Source organism: Panicum virgatum, chromosome 6K (assembly GCF_016808335.1).
Source record: "Panicum virgatum strain AP13 chromosome 6K, P.virgatum_v5, whole genome shotgun sequence".
In the NCBI taxonomy this organism is placed as follows: domain Eukaryota; kingdom Viridiplantae; phylum Streptophyta; class Magnoliopsida; order Poales; family Poaceae; genus Panicum; species Panicum virgatum.
This window is the reverse complement of record NC_053141.1, coordinates 19,748,961-19,759,910: the sequence shown is the minus strand read 5'-3', so window position 1 is coordinate 19,759,910 and position 10,950 is coordinate 19,748,961. Positions and strand designations below refer to the sequence as shown.

General features: G+C 43.3%; 1 protein-coding gene across 2 annotated transcripts; it reads right to left on the bottom strand.

Annotated features, from left to right (window-relative positions):
• Positions 1-2,676: 2,676 nt before the first annotated feature.
• LOC120712010 lies at positions 2,677-5,036 on the bottom strand. 2 transcript variants are annotated; one of them, XM_039997692.1, is made up of 3 exons: positions 3,499-5,036; positions 3,183-3,427; positions 2,677-3,111 (listed from the first exon to the last, which is right to left on the bottom strand). In XM_039997692.1, the coding sequence occupies exons 1-3, from the start codon at positions 3,561-3,563 to the stop codon at positions 2,774-2,776; spliced, it is 648 nt and encodes a 215-aa protein (XP_039853626.1). In that variant the 5' UTR covers positions 3,564-5,036; the 3' UTR covers positions 2,677-2,773. The 2 variants fall into 2 exon arrangements, with proteins under 2 accessions (XP_039853626.1, XP_039853625.1); XM_039997691.1 differs by having other exon boundaries at positions 3,183-5,036.
• Between the last annotated feature and the right edge of the window lie 5,914 nt (positions 5,037-10,950).

Sequence of the window (10,950 nt, the reverse complement as noted above, 5' to 3'; positions counted from 1 at the left end):
TCAATCTATTAGGTTAATTGATATGTTAATCTTGTTGTTGCTTTTGCCATCAGTTATCGACATCTGCTTGGATCTTGCTAGGTTGACCCATTTAATCTAGTTTGTTTTAAATTTTTTTGTCACAAGTTATCCAACCCAGATCTGCTCGCTATCGGTTTCTTTCTTGTCATCCTGACCATAGCTGATTGGACCCGGACCTAGGTGTTGTCTGCAACTTGCGTCGTCCTAGGTGTGGCTTGCTTCCCCGCGTACTGGTTGGACGATAGCCAATCCGCCCGTGCCATTGATATCGACTGGCTAGCTGATAGCCCTCCCAGAATTTTTTTTACCTTCCTTGTCAATTACAGGTCAAATTGACTGGCACACTGAGCGCACCGTACGCACGCCGACTGAGTTCGGTATGACGGAGCAAAGCAGATCTCCCCGGCACAAGCGTACGCGGAGCGTGAAGATCCATCCGGGTGGATGAAGGCAAAGCCACTGATGGGACACGCCCAGTGGGACACGTCATCAACATCCATGACAACATCACCTACGCCTACATAACATGGATGAAGGCAAAGCCACTGATGATGATACCCATGCGGAGGTCCACACCAACAACACCATTAAGGTCACCAAGGAGCAACTCACTGATGAACAGAAGCAACAACTAGCCCAGGCTATTGAGGGCTTTGAAGATGCATGTCTTCTGACATTCAGCATGGTCGGCAGACAGGACAAGTTAATCCAGAAAACAAATTTCCGTACGCCGCGCCATATCACCATCACTAAAGATTCTACGAAATTCCAGGAGATGTTCGATCAGTCCATGCACCATGCTCTGATCAATCAATCTAATGTCATGACGAACTCAATCCAGAATCCTATCTACGAGATGATGAAGAGCAGCTGAACTCCTGGATATATATACAGGGCCGTGTTACTCCCAACTGGAGCCATCGACCACCGCAGTCAGTAGAGTAGCGGCATCTGCTACAGCGGGCATCGGCTCCCAATTGATGGCACCCAGTACAGCTCCAGCAAGCGAATGATCCGTTCCTATGCTACCACAGTTCTTCCAGCCGATGACGTTCCAATCAGTTGGAACCTAGATGCAATCAGCTCCGACATACACCACAGCATCGTCAATGACCAATCAGTGTCAATGAATTTGTTTAGCATGCCGCCAAGATATATCCCGACCTCATCCTTTGGGATGCCTCCAGAGATGATGGCAGGTATATGGCCGTAGAATCAGAGCACTACAGGCTAGATGGGATTCACTCAAGGTGCTCCACCTTCACCCTAGAGATCACTGCCGTTGGTGACCAGCCAGCAACTTCAGTAGCAGGCAGGTAGCCCACAAGTATCGCCATCGGCTATGCAGCCGATAGCTCCACGCCCTATCCGTGCCCTAGTAATCCTCCACGTTCGGATTGGGGGGGGGGGTGTAGGAGGTCCATAAAGAGCCGTGTAGTTTGGTCGGGCTCCTCCCATCAAGTTAGTAGCGGTCTCCCTATTGTACCAATTTAATCTAGTGTTAATCTAACCATAAGAGGGTACAAATATAACTAGCCTAGTACCTAAGACCTGAGCTGCTAACTTCTTCTTTTCTCCCTGCCTTTAGAATATATAGAGCTGAGTGTAAACTTGTGTGTCACACTACCTCCTATCCTACCATTTATCTTACCCCTATTTGTGCAATTGAATATCCAATCAATATTAGTTCATTGACTAGCCTATGCAACTCTAACTGCTGCCTTCCTTGCGGAAATATAAATGACACCCTGGGTGTACTTCCGGGTAAAATGCTACAACGGTATTCCGTGCGCTTGCGGATTTATTCGTGGTTCATGAAATACCTGCCACCCTCTTGGTGTCTGCGGGCATCATCGTTCGGGATCACCCAATCCTGGAGGTGACGTTGGTAGGCGCCAACACTAACTGATTGCCATGAGCATCGGTTTCTGAATGGCCGATATGACATATATCGCTCTTAGTGCAAAAACATATATGAATAAGGTTCTGCTCTACTTAGTGCCACATGATTCTGATGGTATTTTGTTGGTTCATCAAGTAATCGGCTAGATTGCCTTTGGAAGATCAGGAATCATTGTTTGATCATTTGCTACTTGTCTGTTGGCATTGAAAGGGAGTGTACTACTCCGATACGATCACTCGGGATGCCATTATCAGGTTTTGATCATCTTCTAGCTGATTGATATATTCTGTCTTCTATCAGAAGTTCCATCTAGTTTTTGAGCAATAAATATTGTGACTGAAATATGGATCAATGAGGTCGGAGGTTGCATTAATTGATATTGTAGTCTCAGAACCAGATAAAAGTTTTGCTTCCAAGATTGGCTCAAATTCAGTTTTTGGCCAATGGATAGCCATAGCAAGGGATGAAGTCTGATATGGAGGTCCATTATGTTAGTAAGATGATTTTTGTCCAATTGATTGAGCACTTTCTGGGTCAGTGAAGACCAGATGGATAGTTCTCACTAATGAGGCTAGTAATCTGATTCAAAAAATACAGTTTCAAGAGAGGATAGTTGCATTGAATTGATCAGAGATTATTCAGAGCATTGTTACTTCTGGTAATTCTGACGAAGGCTCTGACAATATACTGCCTCATCAATTAGTCATATTCAGTGAAGAAGTTCATGCACATCAAGGGATCAGAATAGCAAGTGGAAAGAAGAAGCTGATTCATTCATTAAAAGTGTATTACAAAAGGCCGATTTATATGATCAGGCTATTACATCGACTGACTACTACTATTACTGGTCTACTCATCGGCGAGGACATTACTAATTACAGCATCGAGGCTAAATTCAGCGCTGATGGCGGTAGAAACTTTGTCGAGGTTGTCGATGAGCTCCTCAAAATCTTCCCGTGCTTTGCCTTTAGGGAAGATTGGGTGCAGGGTTTGGAGGTAATTTTCGGACAATGTCTCCACCACGGCGAGGGCGATGGCGGCTCCGCGATGAACTCCATAATCAGAAACATCCCAAACATGGTTGGGGGTGTACTGCAGACAGGCGGCGACTGTATCGCCTTGTGCGTTCACCACTTCTGTGGCGGTGATTGCAGCAGCATAGAGGACCCAAACCTGCGATTCCAGGACTGAAGAAAAGATACAGGCGAGAATCAGTGTTGCATCAGAAGGAGGTTTTCGGTAACCTTGAAGAACTGACCTGCCACCCTAGCATCAGTGATGAGTTGGGCGCGTGCTGTCAAAGCCATATCTTCAGAAGCTGCTTCCAAGTGGGCCTCCAATCGCCCGGTCTTCTTGGTTTCTTCGGCATAATTGTTGCATGCTTCGTCTTCCTCCTGATAGAGACTCCGGATAAGATCCCGAGTTCCCTCGTCAAGATCGTCAAAAGGATTTGACGATGCTGGAGAGGGAGAACGAGGCGGCGCACTGGTAGCTTCGTCATCTCTGTAGAAAAACCAAAAGCCGGTTATATCTAATCGAGCTACACTGAATTGTAGAAATAGCTGATTCATTACCCGCGGTAACGAAGAGCAGGGGGTTGGTTGGAGCAACCCTCTCCCGCGCGTTTGTTTCTTGCCATTGCTAATGAAGATGGAGACTAGGGTTTTTTCGAGGCAAGGGAGGCAATGGCCGATGGAGTCTGATGTGTTCGTTGTACCGATGAGTACTATTTGTAGCCACAATGAAGAAGATGAATCGGCTAAAGGAAAGTGGAACGTCTTGACCGTGGAGATTAGTTGGAAATGATTTGGATGGGAGAAAGATGGAATTCAGATAGTCTCAGTGCAATTTGAGTGGTGGAGAAGAGTTGGAACCAAGGGCAAAAAAGAGTTTTTCGCTTGCCGTCAGCACGGACGCGAGGAGTCATTTGTGTGGAATCGAAGTCCACACAGAGAGAGAAGAGAAAGGGCTGCCAGGAAATAAGGAATTTTAGAACAAAATTAATATTTCATTTTAAAATTGGGGGGCATGTGTTGACACCATTTTTTTTTTTGTACTTGCAGTCTATTGGGCAAGCGGCCGATGGAGATTGGGCCGGTGCTGGATTAGAAGGAAGAATGAAGGACATTGAGCCTTTGGGCCAAGATGGGCATCGCAACGGCTGGCGGTTGAAGTCAGCAAGTTATATTTTAGATTTTGTATCATTCAGTTAGAAAAGTTTGTTTTCTTGATTCGCAAGTGTAATCTCGCCGTATCGGCAAAGGAGGTTTAGTTTTAGACTATAAATAGCCTACCTCCGTTTTTCGTAAACTTTGATCAACCAATTCCAAACCAAAACATTTATATTCACCACATCTACTTTCATGTCGGCGGCTTCGCCAAACTCCTAGTTGCAGTAGATTTATCTTTTACGAGTTCTTCTCAGCAGGTATGTTCCATCGCTTTTTGAAAAATTCAGAGTAGAGTTGTGAAGATGGGTTCAAGTTGCGCATCGTTTTTTACTCCATCTATGGCGCCCAAAGTTATCGAGTATGCTAGATCCGTCTGGCGGGGTTTAGCTGTTCACTAGTTATCGAGCACATTAGATCCGTCCGGCAGGGTCTAACCGTTCACTAGTTATCGCGCTCTCTAGATCCGTCTGGCGGGGTTTAGTTTGGTCACCAAGTTATTGGAAGAAATTTTCAATCTGTTAGGTTAATTGATGCGTTAATCTAGCTTGTTGTTGCTTATACCATCAGTTATCAACACCAAATTAGATCTTGCTAGGTTGACCCATTTAATCTAGTTTGCTTTAAATTTTTTTTGTCACAAGTTATCCAACCTAGATCTCCTCGCTATCGGCTTCTTTCGTGTCATCCTGACCATAGCCAATTGCACCAGGACCTAGGTGTTGTCTGCAGCTTGCATCATCCTAGGCGTGGCTTGCCTCTCCACAAATCGGCCAAAATATAGCCGATCCGCCCGTGCCACTGATATCGTCTGGCTAGCCGATAGCCTCTAGAATTTAACGTTTATCTTCCTTGTTAACTACAAGTCAAATTGACTGGCACCCGAGCGCACTATACACATGTCGATTGGGTTCGGTATGATAGAACAAAGCATATATCTCTAGTCCTAGCATACCTAGAGCGTGAAGATCCCTCCGGTGGGATGTTCACGTCAACGAGAGAGCGTGAAGATCCCTCCGGTGGGATGTTCACGTCAACGAGGGGACACAACTCCTGTCCTTGCCCCGATCCCAAAATCCTGTTCCCCGCCCCAGTCCTGATATGCTCAGCGGGGCGAAATCCGTCCCGGCCCCGAACCCGATGGATCCCTGTCCCCAGCGGGGCCCCGCAGGGGCAGCTGTCTCGACTGTGACACTAGTGAGGTCGCGAGGATGGTCGGCGAGAATACTAGAGGCCGGTGAGGTGAGGGGGTGAGGGCGCAGGGACAGCCATCAAGCGTGCAGGGCAGGCCGGTGAGGTCACTAGGAGGCCGACGAGGCGGCAAGGGTGCGGGGACGGCCGGCGAGGTCGTGAGGAGTTCGGCTAGAGGGAGAGGGCGCGGATAGCTCACAGCTGGTGAGGTCGCGAGGAGGCCCGCCAGCAGGCGAGGGCGAGGTAACGGCTGGTGGAGCAAGGACAGCCTCGAGCCTTTGCAACTTCGCATGTCGTGCACACCCGGCCACTTCACGCTCAGGGTGGAATGGGATTGGAGGGCCAGCTAGCTAGCTACCATTGTCTCGCCTACATGGATGGGCTGTTTTTGGTTGAAATTTATGAGCCAAAACTAAACATGGCAATAAATTTCGGGTCTCTAACGGAGTCCCGCAGGGAAGTTTCAATCCCCATCACCGACCCACTACAAGTTTCGAGGGCCTGCCACATTATCCCCGCGGAGGAATCTGCTCCTATCTCCGTTTGTAAACAGGGTGGATCCCCGCTACTTCAGGCACACGGAAATTCTGCCATCCTGTAATTCTTTTCTGGAAAAAGCGTGGAATTTATGTTTGGATTTGGTACGCTTATATAAAGGGAACGTATCAGGTGCAAATCAATCTCTTTGTGTAAATTATGAAAACTTTAATCTTAGTCATTGGATCAACATCCAAAGGGTATGAGAGATTGAGTAATTTTATAATCTGAACCCGCCCTTGGATTGGGTAATCACACTTTTGCGAATCCCCCCTCCCATCTCTCTGCGCCCCTCCCCTTGGATGTTGATCTCATGGTCTAGATTAAAGTTTTCATAGTTTGCACAGAGAAGTTGGTTTGCACCTGATATGTTCTATATAGTATGCCAGATTAATCTGACTTTTGAAGAGTAGAACTATTCTTAGACATATACTCGAAATACAGATTATAAATGATTGAGCTACTTATTAACCTATTGGATAATACAAAAATAAAAAAACAGTAAGCAGGTAGCGAGAAGTAGTACAGTGCATAATTCATACGGAAAGACTATATATCACCTAGGCTACCTATGTCAGATCCATCGCCTGAAGCACAGATTGGGCCGTTTTAAATTCCATCTGGCCCAATAGCATCACATGCAGGTACTGTGCCCTGACTTTACTTTCTCTTACATGTGCATCCGCATGCATGCAATTCGGTTGGCCGCATGCAACATGCGCATGCGCATGGCAAACATTATTTTCTTTTTAGTTTATTATTTTTTCACTATACTGCTCCGATTGTTTCCTTTTCTTTTTTCTTTCTATTTATTTCCTTCATTCTTTTTTCCTTTTTCCTTTTTTACTCTAAGCCTGCATATGCAGATTTATTTTCATATATAAATAAGGCTGCATATTCTTTTGTTCACATTTAAAAGCGATTCATACTCAATGTAGATTAATTTATCTATATTGTAGATTCATACATTAGTATGTGAAAAAAATAATTAGTTCCTTTTTATATGCTAATTTGTCTCCACGTAAAATTATTTGTCTGTGTGTAACTAATTTGTTCGCAAAGCTAAATTATTTGTTCGCTATGTAGATTAAATTTATTCCGTGATGTTGACCCATTTGTTCACGATATTTATTTTTTATTATTTATTTTATACAACCAAATGTTCACGGTGTGTAATATTTTGTTCGTTCTACATTATTATTTGTTCATTATGTTTAATTTATTGTTCATAGAAAATAATCATTTGTTCGTGTTCTTCAAATATTTGTTCCCAGAATTCAAAATTCACTATTTAGTATTAAAAAAATATTTAAAAAAAATATCGTGCAAATATAGGCAAGTGTGGTCTTGTTTTGAAGATCTTGTCGTAAGAAAGAAAATGGTGCATTCTAAGTTTAATCCGAGTGTTTGGTTTAATAGTTATAGCTTTTTTTTAGTTTTAGATTTGCATGCATGTGGTGATGTCATCATGTTTATCCACTTCTGCATTCATGCACATATTACTTATCAACAAGCGTAGCAATCCAACATAAATGGGCCGGCCCAAATTATAATCATGCTCTTGAGGCGATGTTTCCGCGAAATATCACCTTAAGTGATGGATAGGCGCCCCCTAATTCATATGCCTGTTCACCATACGAAGCAGGCATTATCGACTATTTTATTTATGATTCCAGCCAAATTAAACTCGAACATATTACCACTAATACTTAAGCACCCATGATAAACCATCAGCTGAAGCTCACGTGGTTTTGGGGACCTTTACTCGTTGAGGTACGGCATGGTGGTGAAAGACCACTGTGCCGTGGGAAGCTTTGCCGAGTGGTGTTTGCCGAGTGTTACACTCGTCAAAGAGTTTGCCGAGTGCAAACTGGCCTTTGCCGAGTGTAACCGGCACTCGGCAAAGCGGCTGAATCCGGTAGTGGCCCCTGGGCCATGAGCGGCTCCACGTTCACCCACGGATTGTTCTTCTTGGCGAGTGTTAGTTTCTTTGGATCGACTAGGAGATAGATCGAGAGGGAAAACTTACTTTCTGTAGAAGAAAACCTTCTCTATAGCCTCAGTTACCTCTATGAAGCCGTCGGACGCGCTGGAGTGGTCGAGGTCGACCTGGTGCAGGGACAGCGACGTGTAGTACGGGGCGGTGGCGTCTGGCGACGGGGACATCCTCGCTGTGGAGAGGACGTTGGCGTAGATAGGCTTCCCGCCGCAGCAGCGCCCCCTCTCTAGATCGGATTAGGGTATCAAGGTGTGGGAACCGTAGTGAGTGGCGGCGACGAACCTCATCACCTATGCCACAGTCCCCACTTCCTCTATATATGGCACTGCGTGACGGGGGGCCACCAGCCATCTTTTGGGCTGGGCGTCTCCAATCAGGACGCGAGTCAAGGGCCCAGTTCGTCATTGGGCCAACTGGTGGAGATCAATACTAACATTCTTCCCCTTGATCTCACCTTACACTTTTGAACTTCTCAACTTGAACTTAATTCTTTACTTTTCTTTACTTGCTTTGCTTTCGGTCCTCATCTCATTGCAGATCGGTACGTAGGGCGTGCTTCGTCATAACAGTTATCACTTACCATCAGATTAACAGCCACAATGCATCTTTCTGTATTGAAACAAGACCTCAACCTTTCTTTGGGCCCTTTAGTAATCCAGAAATCATAGGCCTCCCGTAAAACCCATGTCGACTTGGGCGGTAGGCCTTTTGGTAAGAGGATCCGCAAACACTTGTTTGATACTTTGGTGCTCCATGATTTTATATGATTCTGAATTTTCTCCTTTGCAACATATAAGCCATTGTCAATGTGTTTGGCAGCACACTTAACATATTGCCATATGAGTGAAAATATTCGAATGGTATATTGCTGTTGTCTACCATTATCAATTCCGGGTAATGGTTTTCTTAACCATTTTGCCTGTCCTGTAGCCTCATATAATGCCAAACTTTGGGTACACAACCCATGAATCACAACTATTTTGCTTTGGAGCTTTTCCATAATAAAACTCCAAGAGCGAGTGTTAGCTACTACTGTGGGCTTCACTAAACATCTCGCCAAAACTTAATTCCTTTTACTCACATCCTTTTGAGAGTACATGTTCCTTTCTTACTTAGCATGAGGCTGACAATATTTTGCAAAATTGCAAAACATTCTATAACTCCATTCCAGTGATCTATTGCTGGACTGGACTTCTGCCAAAATGTCCCGGATACGCACTATGTCAGGGTAAATTCTTTTGAGCACTAATTTCGCGTCCAACAGCTGAAGCACATGGAACCTTTTCCTTTTGATCGATCATATAACGGTTCCTGGAATTCTGAAAATTCCAAAATTATTACCCTTGACAATAGGACAGGTGTAGACTTACTCACATGCATACTATATATCTTTAGAACTCTTTTCTAAGTATGCTTTCTGCGATAGTCCTGATACCCCCTTTTCTTTTATCCTGGTGAATTTTCTTTCCTAGAGTGAATGGCTCTTCACCGAGATTATTCTTATCAAAACTAGAGGTCATAATAACCTTCTTTGAACTTTGCGGGAAAAAGAATTTCTCATCTTTAAACTTTGCATATTTGCAATTTGTCATCTTGACCTTTACTTAAAACTCAAAAATTTTATTCTCACAAAACTTTAGAGGCCAATGTTCTGTGGTCTGATTTCATCAGGTGATATTCTAATGTTCTTTTCTTTCCACAACAAAACCATTTGGTTATGTCATGTACATACTTTCTCGCACAAATCTCTGTTAGGAGATATTGTTCCAACATACATCTAATACGATCCTAAAAGTAGTATGCACCAATGTCATTATGATTCTAAAAGAATCCTTTCATGAGATTGCATAAAATGTCTCATTATTTGCATAAAGACTTTTGCCACAAGTCGCGCTTAGCAACTTTCCATGCTCCCTCCGGAGTCACGTTTCAATCTTGTAGACCCATTATAACCTACTGTGTTGACTCCATTAGGAACTTATTCTATGTTCCAAAATAAATTTGGAACTTTTAGGTCTCATTATATCTTCCATTGCTTCGCCACGACGATGAATGAGACAACTCAATTTATGACATTCATACAACGTGAAAACATATGTTGAGACAATTTCAGTGCTTGAATCATAGGAGTGAACATACAGTCACACTTCTCTTCAAGCCTTAGTTCTTGACATACTTTACTCCCCCAGATTATCCCATCTATTGCAAAGATGGAATATCTTCAAACTTTTGTTTGGGTTTGTTCTTTACAAGCCTCAAAGGGTGTTTTGAGGCTCAACTTTCTTTTCTTCCTATTTAGTGCTGAAAAACTCTAAGAATCTTGCTTATTTTTATGGTTGGGATATCAACATTATGACCGTTGTACTCCTTTTTCGGTCGGTCATATTCACTTTAATAGATCATATTTGCTTTTAAAAATGCATCGCATTTAACTTTGCAGGGAAATTCTCTCTAAATTTTAATCTTTCTTGTCTTTCTAATCTTTCTCCCCCTCGAAATATGGCACAAACTTTGTTGCCATAATTTCGAAACTATTTTTAACACTTGCGAACGAGGAGCATTTCATTACTAAAACTTTACTCATATGACCAAGTCATACAAAATAATGGGAGTACCATTTCCTCGTTCCTTTTCAAGAGCTCCTCAGAGTTCTTGATTTGTTGCACTTTCAAGAACTCATCAAGTTCTTCATTTTGCTATACTTTTGCAAGTCATGCTTGCAATCTTGGTTCGCATACAACTTTCTTTTTGTCCTTCGATTCTTTTCAAGTCACTATCCAACATGCCACTATAGTAGTGCATGAGAATTGTTGGGATAACTTTAAAAGCTCCCCTAAATTTCTTCACTTTTATGTGATACTCATGTCGCACGTGAGTCATCACAAAAACTTTCCCTGTCATGCAGGATATGAATGGCACAAGTGGCAAAACTTTTCCGACTTGCGGTAATAAACTATAAATGCATTGGTAACACATGTTTAATTCAACGTTGGTCAAATTGAACATGTGTCAAACTCATTTCAACAATTATCTTTACTGTTGTTGAAGGATGAAGAAACTTTGGTCACAATGACTAAAATATGCATATATACTTTATTTTCTGATTAATTCTTCCTGTTGGTTCTAATTTA

Bases quoted from the DNA above. Each gene is read 5' to 3' on its own strand.
- LOC120712010 (XM_039997691.1), bottom strand. From the start codon at position 3,495: ATGAATCAGCTATTTCTACAATTCAGTGTAGCTCGATTAGATATAACC. The intron at 3,112-3,182 runs GTCAGTTCTTCA...TCTTTTCTTCAG, and splicing joins CACTGATGCTAGGGTGGCAG to TCCTGGAATCGCAGGTTTGG.